The 18,914-nt window shown below is 37.3% G+C and overlaps 1 protein-coding gene across 9 annotated transcripts in view; it reads left to right on the top strand.

The window, feature by feature from the left end:
• The window catches only part of LOC117237610 (synaptogenesis protein syg-2-like), a 93,530-nt gene that overhangs the window by 44,260 nt on the left and 30,356 nt on the right, over positions 1-18,914 (top strand). For 8 of the 9 annotated variants that reach the window (XM_033501748.1, XM_033501749.1, XM_033501757.1 and 5 more), the window contains exon 3: positions 3,182-3,220. The exons of the other annotated variant lie outside the window; for it this stretch is intronic. In XM_033501748.1, coding sequence (XP_033357639.1) covers positions 3,182-3,220 — 39 coding nt within the window. The remainder of the gene's footprint in view (positions 1-3,181; positions 3,221-18,914) is intronic. 9 annotated transcript variants of the gene reach the window in all.

The following is an 18,914-nucleotide window of genomic DNA, read 5'->3' as shown; positions in this document are numbered from 1 at the left end:
TATCCACAAGTTTTCTGACGTTGACACAACCGTGGCAACTAACTCTGACGAGTGATTTTCCATATTCAATTCTGGAATTTGTTTCGCGATTCAAATATTCCGTTGTTGTTCGTACTTTGAAGGTTCGATGCTTGCGGCTTGTTTTTCTAGCAACTAATCTCACGAGCATAGTATTTATTATATTATTATTAAATATTACGCCATATGCCAACGCCTGTTGTTAATTACGTGTACCACTTATTTCATACACATACATTTTTATTAACCAACTTCTTTTTTAGAATAAATATCGTGTACGATACGACAGAAACTGATCAAACGTGTTATTGGCATAACATTACTACCAAGTTTACGTACCAGTAACAGAGTAGAAGCATCGATTTTACTATGTTTCGCAGACTTGATACGTGTTGCCTACTTATCATCTTATCATGTTTATATTGCTAAAAATTATACTTTTCGTGATAAAATTTGTCCAGAAAATAGGGGGTACACACGATATTAAGAATAAAGAGATATATATTTGTTGTTGAAAGAGATTTTAATAGTTTGAAAGATACGCGTCCACTCGAGTATTTCTCGCCAGTGGACACTGCGTCACTCTCAACGCAATGTTCATTCACGAGAAATACTATCAGGAGCAACTCGCGATAGTTTTACTCTAAAGTGAAGATGCACTTAAAGATTTGACGAATAAATATACATATATGTGCACGCGTAAGTATATGTATACGTATCCCATATGTACGTATTCTAGCGAGAAAATTAATAACTCGACCGTGTAAAGCAATTCAGGTCGGTTTGCCACCTTCGTTCCTTCTTCTCGTATATGGCAATCGACCGCTGCCTGTATCAGTTGCGACAATGATAGGAGAGAACGCCACCTGTTTTCAAGTGTTATGGAACCTCCGACCAGCATCATCGTCTTTGTCTTAGATAACTTGCCACCTAGGTGCATATTGCACCCTACAGAGAGAGAGAGAGGGTGTGTTCGCCATACTGTAATTTCGTTAACGTTGACGTTGACGCTATATTGCAACTCGCCACATATTGCAAACGACTCTTAATCAGACATTTTTCCCACTCATCATCTTTTCGTACTTGTGATTCTTCATACAACACACACAACTATAACTTCTTTCTTGTCCATTCTCCCGTTTACGCATCTTACAAATCGATCAAACACGAGGCAATAACTCGAAATGATAATAAAATGAAGAATTCATTGATAAGTAATAACAAGAGCGGAATAATAAAGAAATAACTAATATAACATATAATATAATAAATAATAAATAAGAATGAATGTTATCGAGTAATTAATTGGGAATATACGCTTACGCGTAACCTCCAGGCATCGCGTAAAACAATTAATCGGCTCATCGCTCGTAAGATTCGCATGTAAAATTTTATTCACTCTATCACCACTGGCTTTGTTACTAATAATTTCAAAGTTCCAATCTTCTTAAGGATTTCCACGATTTCCACGCTCACTTACTCAATAACAGTTTATCAGATATTTTATTATGCGTATACGTAATACGCGTTGTATATTATGCAGGGTGTCGCGGTTTTAAATGATCAAACCACAGCAGCATGTTATACGGATGGAAACGAGGAGAAACGAGGTACAACGAATATAAACGTTAATCTAAAAACGTTTTGTAAAAAAGTTGTAGAAGAAATATGTAAATTAAGGATAGAGCGGAATTCGTTGTTGATACGCATCGCAAAATAGTGTAACAATGTCGTAGATGTTTACATGGAGTATGCCGTTACGATGAGATCTTCGACGAACGGGCGAATTAGTATGCATTCGGCGTTTACATCTTTACGTTCCCATTTCAAAGTTTCCTCCCTTTGAAATACACTAGCTTGACATTGTAGGCAGATTGAGTTTATCACTCTGCGAATTTCATGCTTATTTTGTTTTACGAGACAACGACGGAAAGTGTACGATGACACAGACCTGTGTTTATATAATAACACTTTTTCCTACCACACTTTCCACTCGTGCAACATACCGCCACAGTTTGATCACTTAAAACTGGGACACCCGCATACTAATAACCTGTACGAGTATACGTATGTATGTGTATATACACGTGTATACTGTATAAGATAAAGGATCTTTGTTATGGTACACACTTTCTTTTTACTTTGGTGATTCCCTTTTTGTTCTTTATTTTCATTGTGAATATCTCATAACTCGCAATAAAATGGAAATACGTACAAATCGGTTAACCTTTAATTTACTTGGATCGAAAAATTTAAACTGTTCGTAAATTTGCTTCTGACGAAAGAAGTGAGACACAGGAGAGATAATACGAGGGGAAATACTGAAATAAACTTTAAATTAAAAACAAATTTTAAAACGCCCTTTTATTAAAATTCAAAATTATATGAGAGTATTTAAAAATTTGAAACGGAAGCACTCGGAACCACGTCGATAACCATGTTATTACACGCTAAACTAAATATCGATCTTATTTCACTTTCGTTTGCAGGAAAATTGAACGACTTGGTTTTTTTTAAATTCAGCCGTTTTCCGTTTCTGGCGTCGGTTAATCACTGCGAACGTCGAGTTTGCGATGCAAACTTTATTTCACGCCCGGTACCCATTACCAGATTCAACCGTACCCACTTTCCAAGCATGATCATATAAGCTGACATATTGCGCGTGGTGCCTATGGTGATGTCAAACGACAATATGACTACCTTTTCGTTCTCGTTGAATTTCATTCCTTGTTAACATAATTTACATACTATAATAATTTTAATACTATATATACCTATGATTATCATCATTATTACTATTATTACAATATTATTGTTATTATTACTATGATCATTCATTCAATTAATACCAAATCATTTCAATTTTCCGCTTTCGTTATATTATATTTCCAAGTGATTGTAATTTAATTGACAAAGTACATAGTTCATTGCTTGCTCATCATTCTGCAAGTTTGACGTTCAACTAGTAAATCGATTTATCTTGATCTCCTTTCCCCTCTCTTTATAAATGTCTATCGTCGTCTTGTTAGTAATGCGTCCTTTATTAGTAATACGAATATTAGATCCTAATAGACTATAGTAAATATCAATTATCAGAGACAAATACGTTATTTCCTTCCGTGCTCAGATAATTTCTTATGATTTATATATATTTTTGTTACAGGAGGCCCGCGAACATTTTCTGCTAGGCCTTACCGTGGAGGTTGGTTGGTTTGTTTGGTTTGCAATTACAATTATATACATAGTCTGTAGATATTTTCTTCCAAATCTGCCGTAATTTCAACCACATTTCTATGTTCCATTCATATTATCCATAACTATAGCTATATTTATATCTTTATGTATCGGAATATCTAAACATATAGCATATGTATATGCGTATAACGACCGTACATTTTCATTTCCTGCTTTGTGTGTATTTTTCTGTCTATCTATCGACTATCTCCTTCCCGTTTATCTCTTGTCATCTCTCCCTTTAGCGTTTTCATCATCATTTAACCATGCCAACTTCTTTTCCGTATCTATGTATGCGATTCGATTAATGCCATGTTGTTAACATACGAAATGTTCTCACGAAATGATCCGTGTAAAATCGATGGGAATAATCGACGGATATGTAATAGAAAATTCTCGTATGAAATTTTCTTCTTTTATATACATGTTACAACAATTTTATTACTTTATACTCAACGCAGGCGTATCGGTACAAAGTACAAACTGTAATTCGAAACTTGACGATATCTGAAAATTATGTATAACACTCTCTTTTCTTCTATACGTTGAATGTTTCATCGCATAAAAATATTACAAATTATCACATCTTCTTTTAGTAGGATGTTTTCGTACGTTATACACGCACATTTCGTGAAAATGTTTGTACACCGGTTCAGCCAAATTAACCATTACGAACGACGCTTATATCGTTTAATTATAGCGTATGATATATTTACAGAAATCGATTACTTTAATCACACAAAACGCGTCTTATCCTATCAATTTACATTACTAGTTTTATTTATACATTACATCGATCATAAACACGATAGCAAGAAATTTTTCCGAAGGTAGGTGACAAACGATACGACTTATCCTTTCACCATACAACTTATCATGGATTGTGGAATTTGTCCCGGCTCGAATAGATTATGTACCAACTGGGTTGTACTGTTGGATTATGCACCAACTTTTAAGCAATTTTGTTCGTAATCGGGTGGATCCGAGCCTGAAATGCAAGGAACTATAACCTGTACGATCTTTATATTGCAACACGAAGCAAGCTGTAGTTTGAAACCAACATCATATCTGACATGTATTTATATGAATCTTTTTTTTACTTTACTTTTACTAAAAATCAGAAACTAGGTTTCACAATTATATTTCAATGTCGTCATTAATCTACTACTCATCTACTGTCATTAATATTTCGCTAATTATTTAAAAGTTTACCCTCAACTTCGATTTCGATGATTTTTGAATATGTCGTAAAACTTCAACATTTGGAACAATATCTTCCTCGCAAGAAAATATCCTACTCTCTTAGTAAATTTTGCCTATAATCACGCGTCAGTATTGGCCGTATAACGGCCGACAACCAATACTAACGCATACGTTGTTACGGACGCACGATATGTCGACGATATAGGCAGAGTTCACCGTCGACGTTTACGCGAGAGGAGAAACATTGTTCGAAACGAACGATGTCGAGTTTTATAACGTACTCAAAAATCATTGAAATCAGCGTGCAGGAAAACATTTAAATAAATAACATTTAAATAAGGAACATTTAAATAATTACCGACATTTCTTGACAACGACACGGAAGGATAAAAGAGACGGACGACGAACGATTGTATGCGTGTTGCGTCGGAGGGTATGTAAATCGTAAATCAAATTTATTTATTATTTTCTAGGCGACGAGGCCACGAGGCAAATTAAATAAATAAATATACGTATATACGCGTATTCTTGAAAGGGATATTCGTAAAAAATTGCTTTACGAAGCGATTCTTGAGAAGAACGGCAGCAACGATGACGACGACAAGATTGTCGCTCGACTGACGCCTCGAGTATCAAATCTCGTTGCTCGTTGCGGGGCGGTAAACATTCGCGATATTCTCAACAACCATTGTCGGTATCATCGACGCGACGCGACGCGACGCGACGCGACGCAACGCGACGCAACGCGACGCAACGCGACGCGACGTCCGTCGATGTGCACTCGACGAGGCTTCTCACGTTCCTGACCGCCGCGTCGTTCTTCCAAGATGACCGCTCGGGCGTAAAATTACTCCGCGACTAGAAAGCAAACGAGATATCGTTTCAAGAAAACGTTCGAACAGAGTAACCTTCGAAGGAACAGTATGTATCACTGTGAATATATGTATTAGATCTCGCTGTCCTGTCTCCTCCTCACTCTCTCTCACCCTCTCGCGCCGTGTAGCGGAGGCATCAGACCGCGGTACATAATTATCTATATTACATATATCCAAGTTCATTGAATTTCATACTCTGCAAGAGATGCAGTCGGTAATCGCGGTTTCACGATTCTTCGCTTTTATTAGCTCCTGCACGGCTAATTTCAGCCACAACTAGTCTTTAGTTACTCTTCGAATAGACTGAATTTTGAATACCAACTAACGTATATTCTAATTTTTATAGAGCGAAATTATCGATCAAGAACTTCCCTCTGAAAGAAGGAAAGAATTTTCCTGCAAGTGATTATGAAAATATGAGCCCGAGTCGTAAAGCAAAGTACGTTTCTGTCGTAAAAGGGAGTCAACGATTGAAGACAATTCGAGTATTCGGAGCGAATAAGGAAAGAAACCGAGTCTTGATCGAACCTGTAGATGAATGTAATTTCTACGATTTATATATGTAAAAAAGTGGTTATTTTTGCAAACGTTAAGAGTGAGTAGGGATAGCGAGAGAGAGAGAGAGAGAGAGAGCAGACAGATCGAGCTAGATTTATTCGTTCCTAAGAGAGAGATGAAATTTCAACGAGACAACACCTGTGTCCCGAGTTTGGGTCTGGGTTCGCACGAAACACTAGGAAACCCTATCTGCGATGTGCCTGTGCTGATATACGGAGCTAACAAAATTTCTTGCTGTTGTATCGTATCGTATCGTATCGTTCGAACTTTTTCGATAGAAACTACTGAATCAGCGAATTACGGAAACGTGCCTTATCCAAGATTTCCTACGTACTACCCGATTTATAAATGTAACAAATAGGAAATTACCCGAGGACAAATTAAGAAATCGACTAAAGACGTATTGACTTACTATATAACGCGTTTAATATACTTGTATCGTATGATTGTACTCGTATTCCTAGAAATTTGTCACGCAACTAACGTTAGAATAGTCCAATTCGTACAACTTCTTCATTTAAATATGAGTGTGAAAAATGACGTATATAATCGTAACAGAGAAAAGTACATGTTCGTTATACATATCGTATATCGACTAGCAGTATCAAGACACGGTACAGTTTTCCTAAGACTCTTTAGACTGTTTAGAATTTTAGAGTAATGAAAATAAAATCCGAGAATAACGATTGACAGGTGCTATAAAAAGGTAAGTTGCTGGATGCTTTCAAGCGGTAGCAACCAATATCCGTCGCAACGGTATCGTTTCATATCACGGTGCACGTACGCAATGGATATTGTTTCCTCGTGGCCGAAAGTTGAAAGGATACGAAAGAAGTTTCCCTCGCGTCGTATCTAGATACGGCAGCCAGCCTTCCTTCTGGCTCTCCTTCGTGAGGTAATGGGCTTTGGAGAGCGGTGACAGTTGCGGAAGGAGGTGGGGACAAAAGCGAGGAAGACACTATGCCGAGCTTCCTAAAGCGTGTACTGGTAACAAATCATTCAAGAGGAAGCGACCTGCTATACAGTGCTTTCTACCCCTTCGTGAACGATTTGATTTATACGTTGGTCCTGATTACAATTGATTTTAGTCTGACGATATCTGTCTGTCCGACGACGGAGTACGTTGTAACATTCTCCACCGTATTTGTACCGTACAAATCTATCTGCCATGCGAAACACAGCCGAGGAATATTAAAATTTTAAACCGCGATGGCAATGCTTCTGTATAAAAATTGAAAACAATTATTTTGTCAGAATGTAAGATCGAATCAACGATATACGACTTATTTTTTTCGATTTATTCGTCCGATGGAAGTCAGTCTCTAGAATCTTACGTATATGTATGCGATCGTTAGATGTAATACATACGTATATATAGCTGAGCGGGTATCGACCTACACTTACATATTTCAGTTGGTGTGATTTTTAATGCGTCCGTGTAATCGTGCGTGATAACCGCGTGTAATACAACCATCAGTTCTTATGATACGTCGAGAGAGAAACGGAAGGATTAATTGGTGAAATTTGATTAACAGAAGTTTCACCGGAGTTTGTTATTATTACTTGTAACTTGGAAATTCATCGTCATATCTTTATTATTATTATGAAAATTACTTTGATAAACAGACTGAAATACTTTGCTATCCGTATATTCAAAATTACAGGAATTCGAACGAATTTGATTACATTATAACTGAATTACAATAAATCGATATCTTACTATACTATATGTAACTCTAGATAGATATGTACACGTATATAAAATTAAATATTACAAACTGTTACAACATCAGATACTATTCCAACGTATTACGTAACTAAACAACACGATCGCTCTATATCAGTTACAACAGAATTATTGCAACTAGCGCCGGCTCGAGTTGTAGCTGCCAAACGTATCCAAGCTTTCGTTTGTACCGCTAAATCCAGTTAGTAAATTCGGTTATACCGCTAACTCTTCGCTGCACCACACCTAAGGGACGATGGGGCGGCGATTTAGGATAAATTTCGGTGTCAACTTTTTAGAGTATCGTTCATCTACGAGATCTAACAACCACCCGAGTGACAACAAGGAATTTTATCTTCGGGCCCCTTTTACTAACAATCAGTGGCTTAATCCACTTATTCGCTCACCGTTTTGTATGCCAGGGGCCCTTAAGCATTCTGTAGATAGCAGGCAACAACACCCAAAGCAGGAGAAGCGGGTAGATTCGATTAGAATAGGATCTCTGTTTTCATCAAATTCCCAGTTAAGTTATTTGCCAATAAGCAACCGGCACAACGATAATTGAAATCGACAGCAACAGAGTGTGGACATGGCAAGGATCGTAACAATAGTTGCATTTGAAAATATTTCTATAAAACAGAGTATCGTTAGAAATCACGGCGAAGCCTGTAGTAGCTTCTGGCGCCTCGAAACAGTGTTTCCTACATCGAAACAACGTCAGTTCTATTCGTTTTTACGACAACACGTGGTAGAATTGATAAACGGCAAACGCGATTCGTCTTGCCTTTCGGCGCATAGTTTGTCGTTAGGCGTATTTCGTATAGTCTTTCATTCTGTTCGCGTATGTACGCGTCATCGCACGTTTAGTTAATAAATTGAATTGAAAATGCATATGCAGCGAGTATGTGCCGTACAAGTTTGCGATCATTCCTCTGTCTATGGTTCGACTACGCGTACGCACACGTTATTGAATTTACATGCATACATTCATAGAAATATCCTTTGGTGTAGGGGTTAGATCGTATCTCGTCGCTTATTCGTAGGCAGACGGAATCGTTTACGTAGAATACGTTTCCGTGTTAAACGGCCGGAGTACGTGATTTCATTTGCGATACGAAGTCACGATCGTTCTACATCCGTTGGAAATATGGCGCCTCACGTTCGTCCCTTCGTCCAGTGATGCACGGTCCTGCACTCCATAAAGCACGCAAAACCGGATCAACTAGGCATTTAGTACGGAGGAACCGCATGAAACCCACTTCCGGGATTCATGTGCCACCTCGAGATTCATGTTTCACCCTAAATCAAATAATTTGGGTAGACGGGAATTTAACCTAGAAAGCAGGCAACAGTTCGACGAGTGTTCCATTTGGAATGGACGATTGCCGTGTGGGAATATCTCGACTAGTATTTTAATTATTGGTAAAATCTACGAACATACGGAATAAAATAAGCAAAAGAATCGGTCGCATGAGAAACAAAAGTGTACGCACAATCTCTTTCCTTTCTCTCACACCGAGGAAAGAGAAGGTAGATCAACGTGTTTGTGATTGTAAACTTGGATTCTAAACTTGCAGGTCTTCCGCTGTAAACATGCTTTCTACTCCTTCCACTTTGTCAAGTTATACGTCGTTGCGATGGTTGGATGGGTGAGTCATCCGGTACAGAGAGGTCAGGGGGAGGTTAAACCGAGGGTGGCGGCGGCGGCGGCGGCAGCGGCGACGACGGCACGGTCCAAGAATCGCCAAATAGCCGGTCATTGTGCTTCGCTAAAGAGTAAAAGAGACCAACCAATCGACCGACCAACCCACGAACGTCCAACCGGTCGACTCCTCCTCCTTTTAACCTCTCCCTCTTTCCCCCTTCAACCTTTGCCGGGTGTCTGTTGTACGGCACTTCGTAGTCAACCTTTGATTTTCGAGTTTCGAGCGGCCAAATTTCTTCACATGCCACGCCGAATAGATCTCCTTCGTGTGCCTTTTCATTCCGTCTCCGGCGTTCTTCCCCTCTTTTTCCTCCCTTTCTTCTCCCTTTCTTCTCCCTAATCCTTCTTTATTCTTCTCTTCCACATTTTACTGGCACGTTCCTCTATTTGCAGCGTTTCGTCCTGTTTTCCTATGTCTCTACCAAACCTCTTTTCCACGATCCTCCAGTCACCTCTTTCTCGAACGGCGTTGGCCAACCTGCACGTCTCATTCCTTTGTCCCGGCCACGAGGTGGTAGTTACAGCAAGGTTTTATAGCTGATCGTATATCGAGTAGTTGAACGTGTACGCTTTCGTTTCCAGAATTGATTTCTTTGATTTACTACCAACCCGTCGCAATTTCGTCGCTAGAAATCTACACTCGATCGCTTTACGCTGATCATTCTACTTTTCATATCTCAACGCGAAGTCAACAACATTGAAGATTAGCAAGAAGAATAATAACATTTCGAATGGAATTAAGCAAACGCGGCAGCGAAGCAAAGAAACTGTCGAAGAAAATGAGTTTCGCTGCAACTTGTAATATAAGGGAGTAATATAAATATAAGTAATATAGGGATAGACAGCCATTATGAAAAATAAATAGAACCGTTTCAAGGGCCTATTATTATCGCTAATGACAGATGAAACATGCCATGTATATACATATATATATATATATATATATATATATATATATATATACATACACACACACGTACATATTGTATAGATATATAATCAGGAAACTTTGCGAACGATGATTTGATAACAATAAATATGTAAAACGTATGTTAAAATTGTTTTATCCAAAGGAAATAATCGTTTGACGATCATACAATATTTAGAAATAATTGGTTACAATCTCCTACACCTGGAATTACACGAAAATTAGAAATAGATGAAATATGAAAGTAACAAAGAATCGATTCGCATGGATGAACAAACGCGTGATAACAATAACGCTAGTTCTATAGAAAATGACGATGCAGCAGCATTAATGATTAAATTATTTATTCTATTACTTCTATCAAGAGCTCGAGTATTTTCAAGGTTTTCAAATATTTATTAAAGAATTTTCGAAGAATTCTCAATTTCTATAATAATCGTTGTTTTTTACACGTCTGCAACGTTATATGGAAATTATTTTGATTAAATATCCAATTTTCTGAAGATTTTCTGCAGATTTTCCGAGGCTACGTGCAGTTAAAGTTTTAAACAACATTTCGTATAACGTGGTAACTTGGAAAAACTTTTCCGAAGGAATTTTCAAAAATTAATTATTTTACTCAATGAAATATCGGGAGAAGACGCGGTAGATACGAAACAATATGTACATATAACGGTACAAGTGTCGTGTAAAATTAAGGTAAAAATAAGGAACTTGTTAATTTCCGAAAAGGAGATTAAGTTCTTTTTATTTTTTTACTCAATTTATACAATTTTTTCGGTTCGCGATGATACACTTTCGATACTTGGATTAGTTAAGAATTTTTTTTATTAGACTGACTGGATGATTTTGAAGGGAGCATTTATATTCTTCCATTCGTTGGAGTGGGAGAAGGTTTTGTTTATACTTAGTGTAAAATTCGGAGAACGGCTGGAGTGATCGAATGCCACTCAGGCGGCTGAGAACGGGTGCTGACCGGACGGTCACACGCGATAAGGCGTTCGGAATTTCGGTTTGTTATATACAGTTGCTCGAATTTCGTCTGTGACACAAGCAACGATTAACCGCAGTGGTGGGTCACGGATTTTACACATGTAATCATAAACAGTCTCAAATTATTAGATCGGCTCGACGATTTTTTTTTTTTTTTTTTTTGGTTGCAAACATAACCCTGATCTTACGTATGGAGTGGTTTTCCTCGTACTTTCTTTTTCTTATGGAGTAGTAGTTCCCTTTGAAACATCGAATCTACGGAATTTGTTTCTAAGGAGCGATACACTCATTAGCGTATTAATTCAATATTCGAATTAAATCAAGACAGCGAAAGGATGGGTTTTTAGACATTCGCAGCAACCACAGAAACGAGTAGCACGCGCGACGCTAACCGCAGTGTAGGAAGATGTTAACGGCTGTGTAGGATACGATAGACAGCGATAGACTTTTGTTTAGTCTAGAAGCGATTTTCAAATGTTGTGCCCGCGTTTAACGAAGAAGAGGAAAGCTACGAGTCGGCTGTAGTCATTGACGCGCGCTTCTTTTATGCAACGAAACAACGTGCTCGCTGCATCAGTGAGCGACGAAGAAATAACAGCGCAAAATAAAAATTGTTTCAACGTGCCGCAGCACGGTAAAACGTGCTGAATAGCCACTGCTGATTCGTGGTTAACTTACCAGATCTTACTGTCGCGAATATATCCTACTACGTGTATACGTGTATCTTAGGTCTTAGGGAAATCTTGTACAAATAACGTACCATACCTTTCGGCTCCAAGGACTCATCTCTTTAGACTTGGGTTTCAGATTTAGTTAACAACAACGTAGACTTATCGTTAACCGAGAAGGTTATGCTGTTTTATGCTTATAGCGTCAAACAGTAGCAAAGTAATCGAGATATATGTGGGTATTAAGGAGAAACCTCGGTACGATTGTCCAATAAGGTGGCAATCCTTGTTCTAAATCGCCAGTTACATAGCTTCTGACAATACTCTCGTTCGCTTTAACTAGACTCTAATACGTTGCTCAGCGACCATTCATCGTTACTTGCTTGTCAGCAAGTAAATTTCGAATTTCACAAAAAACGCTCTACTTCGTAAAACGATTTAATCGTTGCGTTTAATAATATACATTATACATACATACTTACATACATATTAGGTTGTCCGGAAAGTGTCTTTCTTTCGTAAACGTGTTTTTTACAACAATGCACGTTCATACAAACATGAAATCAAGCCTGTGAAATGTCGCGGTGTTTATCTCAACAAACAAAATGAATCACAGAACAAAATGAATCGTATGTAATTCAACAAATAGAATAATAGAATCAAACAAATCTAAACAAATAGAATAATATAAAACGAAAGGAACTTTTCGGACAACTTAATACATACATACATACATATGTTTCACGTTACATGTATTGATAGCACATAAGCGTATATAAGTGAAACACATTTTTCAACTATACTTTATACACACATACTGTGCACATTATGATCTTGTCGCGTTTATGTACACTATTAAAGTACTACCTATGTGGTTAATTATAAAAAAAGGGAATTGAGAAACAGGGTTATATTGATCGTATCGTGTACATATTTAGCTATACATGCACAGTATACGTGTATAATAAGCTTGTATAATGTGGAATTAAACGGCCTTTTTAAAATATGCCAACAAATACATATATATAGTAATTAAGATTTCGACAGATATCTTCTTTATTCAAGAAACTTTTAATTATTTTTATTTTTTTCAGCAGAATTATATCACTAGTTGCTTTCGATATTGCGATACGCATGTATAAAGGATCAGAAAACAAAACTACCAAACTGTGACAAATCGTACTAATAGCGAAAAGTCATACTGCTTGTGATATGGTTGTGATATTGATTATTAAGTATCCGAAATATTATTGTTTAATAGAAACGTTGATTATTCGAGAGATAGATCATCACAGATTATGTACATATGTACGTCACAATCAGTTTCACATATTTATACTACAATGTGAAATATGGAACACCTATGGTTCAAACGCACCGAGTACAGTTTTTTCGTAACTGTTCGCAGTTTTTCTGCGAATTTGTATTTCAAAGTCGAATTGTTACTTTCGATTCCAGTCTACCCTAGCGCGATACGGCGCAGCGCCGCGGCACGACCCGCGACATGTCATGCGGCACAATGGGCTTGACAGGATGTGACAAGCCGACCTGTCACACGGCAGCCAAAATGTTAAATCTTTATCTGCAAAAAAAATACATTTTTAATAATGTTTATTCGCTTTATTTTCAACGCCTAAAATTAACATTTACATTATTATTATTATTATTATTATTATTACTAAAAGTTCTTTTCTAACGATTGAAAATTCGTATAATGCTAGTGTTTCATCGGAACGAAGGTATTCGTACGCAACCATTAATAATAACGATATCGTAATTATTGTTTTATGGGATCAATTCTTTTCATCACGTCTCGTAGTTTGTAATCGTATCGTTTGTATCGTGATTATTGTTTTATGGGATCAATTCTTTTCATCGCGTCTCGTAGTTTGTAATCTATCTTGAATAGGATGCGTTATTGTCCTACCCGGAAGCAACAAAATGTGGCGGATGAAAAGAGAGTTGTGCGTTTCGTCCCGGGACTACCGGTGGACTCGTCAGTAAGGCTATGCCCGGTAGTCCCTGCCTTAGACGTAGAGGGAGTCTCGCTAGGTGCGGTATTTGTATCAATCGCTCGTATATTCGACCGCTAGCGAGTTAGACAGACTCGTTGTCGTCGTAGCCCTCTAGTGTTGGCGGTTGGTACCAGCGGATCGCCCGGGAGCTGTTGCGCCGCGTTGATGCCTCGACCTGTCTGCGTCCTATTGATACCGATCCGCCACAAAAATATTGAATAATTTAATCAACACACTTTGTCACGCATATGTATATTCGCGGGAATTGAAATAATTCAATTATTAACGGGAGTATCAAACTTTTATAACAAGGTACGCTAATGTTTGAAAAATATCAGCATTCGTTGCGTAAAATTCTGTCAATGCGATTGCCAAAACAGAGTAGTGAAATAGAGAAAGAAAGCAGTAGATCAAGCTTGAAAAAGAAGAGGGCAGAGAATGCGAGGGTTGGGCAAGTTGCGGCTGGTGGTACGCTATTGGTTGCACGGTCATCGCCGCGATTGTAAATCAATTAGTTCGCATTGTAAATAAATCACCATTTTACAACTCTACCATGCCGCACCATACGACATTCGTATGAAATTTATTGTCCATTTTCACCAGAGTCACTTCGATTTTAGCGCTCTGGCACAGTATTGCAATTATACAAAATTGTTGTAACATGCAATTATACCAATAATTCTTTCTACACGATGCTGAGGTATTATTTCCGCCTACGTTCCCTGGAATAGGTGAAATAAAGATAAATTTCGCAATTTAGAACTACTCCCGTCCGTTTATTAGGTTAATTCTGAAGTTTGTTAGCGTTACAAAATTTAACAATTTTCATGATATCTTTTTACTGAGTTACTTTTCCATCGTACACAACAATTTTTTATACAGTTTAAATTAAATATTCCTTGATTTTCTCTTGCCCACAATGCGTGGTTTTGTGTGAGATAAAACCAAGATTTTTTAAGATATCTAAGACTTTAAAAGATAGTTATGTACTAATAACGTTAGACATACGGAGGCCACAACTCGAGTAAGCGCACGGTGGTTCCAGCGAATGTTGTGTATGATTCTGCAGGACGTTGAAGCAATTCGATCGCGAGTTCCACTCGAACTTGTGTGGTTTCTCAAACGCCTTTCGAAAGTGGTATCCGAAAATATATGATTTTCTGAGAGTGCAAGGAAATTCGAATCGATATGTTTCTATGGTATCGGAGGGGAAAGGGTAAGCGATATCTGGACAAAAGTATTCGGACCTACTTCCGAAATAGCAACAAACAGTATAGATGCACTACCGGTACATAAATGCAATCAACGGTTGTCGATGGTCACCTGCCCTATCTGCTGATTCGTTATTCGATACTTGCCGTCAGCAGCGACCGTTAATTAAATAATCTTTCGAAAATCTTCCGATAGACTTTATAAAGTTCAGCGAATTCGCGAAGCAACAACTCATCATACGCCGGCACAATTGTCCTTAAAGCCACGAATGTATGGTAGCCGTTGTACACTTTTGTAACACGTTTATTCCTAAGAATTTGCTATACTTCCTTTTTAATTCCCTTGTTTAATTGAACATTTCCAATAATTACTGTGCATTTATGAGAAGATAGCCAAGCGAAAGAATGCGAAGATCCGACTGGTATAACAAATAGGCCCGCATTTTCTCACATAATCGCAAATCATAAAAAAATTACATTTTCTATACTGATTGGGTTCATCACAGCGTCGATTATTGTCAAATCACCTTGTTTGTCTCCTTAAACGCTTGAATTTTCGAACAGTTTGGATTCAATAAATAAATCCTTCTACAGTTTTACGATCATCGAAGATTTCAAAGAAGTCACTTGTAACATTACCTCTCGCAACTCAGTATCATTTAATGACGAGTTAAGAAATCAATCGAGTTATGTTTCCATAAGAGAAAGAAGATCTATTTGCTATGGATACGTTGCTTGTACAATGTACATACGACGATTAATTATTGGAGACGTGAGAAGTTTAACTTTTCCGACACGTATACACGGGAACAATATAATTACACTGTCTGAAAATTAAAGGAAATTCCAGGTTGTTTCGCAGTCGGCTGATGTGCGCCAGGTAATTGTGTGTACTGTTAATTGCCACCGGCTGATGGAACAATGCTGTTATAAACTGCCCGCCTTTGGGATACACTGCAGAAATTTCGAGAAAGCCACGTCGCAGTCATCGGTCACCGACGAACGTGAAATTTGGAAAAACCTATCAGACACCTCTCATCTCTCATTTTCTGTACAATCGTATTACTTGATTTAGACTTACTTGACAAACCTAATATCTTCGCACGTGAGAATCGCTATGGACCTCTATTTGGGCTTCCCCTCATTCGATCCTCGCGAGGCATAGTTCATCTTTCGGCTTTCAACGCCGATATACTACGTCTCTACCTCGCAATCAGAACGCGGATATACCGGTGTCTCCCACGGTGGGCGCCAAGACCGGCTTTCACTTTCATTTCGCATTTACGTTTACGCATCCCAATGACTCGCACAATTAACTTAATCGTCTATTTATTTAAAAAAAACTCGTTAACCACTTTAACCCCTATTTCGTGGTTTATAACATTTGAATAGACAATTTTTATAAGCCTTACACAATAGTTTCCTTACATTTATTAACATACACGTATGCTGGCAAGGTTTCAGCGGAAATGTAACTGCCAGAACATTAAGTACGCTAATAACTGATAAATAATAATTTTGAAAAAATTACCCAACGATGGATATATATGTATGTATCTGTATTTATACTTTACATATATAACAGTAATATATAACCGAAACAGCAATAATACCGCATTGATATTTTGAAATTTTAGGCAAATAATATCAAACGTAAGAGACATTTTTGCGGGAAATAGTAAAATAATTTATATATGGAATCTACAAGCATTGATCTACGACTAATGGTCTATGGAATTTCTCTGATTGCTTGATAATGAAAAAAACTCGATGTTGTCGATAAATTCTAAATTGGTTTCAAATAGGTTTGGTATTGTAAAACTGTCTGTCGTATCAATTGATTTGACTGTACGAATCCGAACATGATATTAGACATGTTCGATGTAAAGTAAATCATGGCAGGTCCGCTTAAACGACGAACCAGCCGTTTTGCGTGGACGCATGTAGGTGGCAACGGGTGGACAGAGAGCATAGACGCGACGCTCCTACCCGTACAGTGCTGGCGTTAATGCTAATGCTAATGCTGATGCTAATGTCGATGTTAATGGCGTTGACGGTGTCCTTTGCCGATCTGTACTAGCGAATAGACCTACCAACAGACACATACTACCTCCAGTCACTCAATTGATTATCATCGACTTATATCATTCTGGCAGGTAGTTCGATCCAGCCCAAACGATCGATCGTTTTTATCGATCATTTCTCAATTAACATTTTGTACTTACCATTATGTGTCTTTCTTAACACATGAAAATAAATTTTGCGTCGTGTTAATCACATTCTACGCGAACGTATCGATAGAAATTACAACTGAATCGCAATACGAAATCAATTTGTTAAGAGAAAAAATGTGCCGATGAACATTTTTAGCAAATAATTCAAATTACATCGAATAATGCTAATAGTAATAATAATAATAGCGAATAATACTAATACTATACCTATTACAAACTAATTACAAGGGAATAACAATTAGTCACGATAAAGATTAACATAGCATTTTGAATCAAGAACTGCTGCGTAACTGAGTGCTAGTAACTCAGTTCAAACAGTCATTTATATAAAACACAGTTACCAAAGTGCCCAAAACCGAGTTAACAAAGCGTTATCAAAGAGATAGCCGTGAATATATCTATTTGAAAATGAATAAATAAGCTTGAGTAACTGATTTTAAGCAAATTGTAAATTTGAGTTGTAAAAATCAATTGAATTGTAAAAATGATTTGAGTCGATACTGAATGGGCAATGAGTTCCTAAGATTGAAATGATATCATTGATGAATAATCATGTAATGTAGTTCTTGTATCGCACGCAAGATCATCAATGTTCACTGGACAGAGCTGTCCAGTTGTGTAAGTTTTAACGACTATCTAGCATAAAACTTTTAACGACTGGAGAAACGCTCAATTTCGATTTCTGGGACCGAGTGTAGTGAATATTGAGAATGATAAGCGGAGAATTACGATTGGTTAATTTCTATTAATTGGAATGCCTGTTTAGATTCTCGATTTCATATATATATATATATATATATATATATATATATATATATATATATATATATCTCAAGTTATGTACTAATCTTTTCACAGTTTTCCATCTAAAAATAGGATTTTTAATTTGCTTTCGCAATTTAGTTCAAAAATTTCATTTCTCTCCTTACACACTACAGACATTTTTTTGGAAGGAAAAAGACAGCCCCTAAGATCGATTCAATTCTTAAGTCGAAATTACGTCATCGTCGTTGACGACCTAGACGTCAATTACTGCTACTACCTTTACTACCGTATTGCATTTGCATAAACAGCCACGACTCAATCTCTATGCTAATCGACTTGTTCGAGTCCGAAAAGTACTTGCGTTAGATGCGCGTGTCTGAATTCCTGCATGCATATATGTATGTATGTATATACGTAATTTACAGATATTTTCAGTTTGCTTTTCACAATACACGAAATGTATGCTGAAATTACAAGCACTCCATTTTACGTTCCATTTTATTAACACAACTTATTTTATTTTTTATTTATTTATTTCTTACCGCAATCGATCGAAACCACGAACAATTTACCGTCACTGACATCATTCGTATATCATACAATACAACAGATCATGTACACAACTCATTTGCTTATGTACAGAATCGCCGAAACGATTTTCCTTAGCTATTACACATACATATGTTTGTCATATTTATCGCGAACTGCTAAGAAAGTTATTCAGTTTCAAAATAAATACTTTATATCTTTTAGCTTTTCACAAATCTATTTCTTCTAATCG

This window comes from Bombus vosnesenskii, unplaced genomic scaffold, assembly GCF_011952255.1.
Source record: "Bombus vosnesenskii isolate JDL3184/JDL3185 unplaced genomic scaffold, Bvos_JDL3184-5_v1.1 scf7180000013383, whole genome shotgun sequence".
NCBI classification, from domain to species: Eukaryota; Metazoa; Arthropoda; class Insecta; order Hymenoptera; family Apidae; genus Bombus; species Bombus vosnesenskii.
Note: the sequence above shows the minus strand (reverse complement) of the source record. Positions and strands in the feature narration are given on the sequence as shown.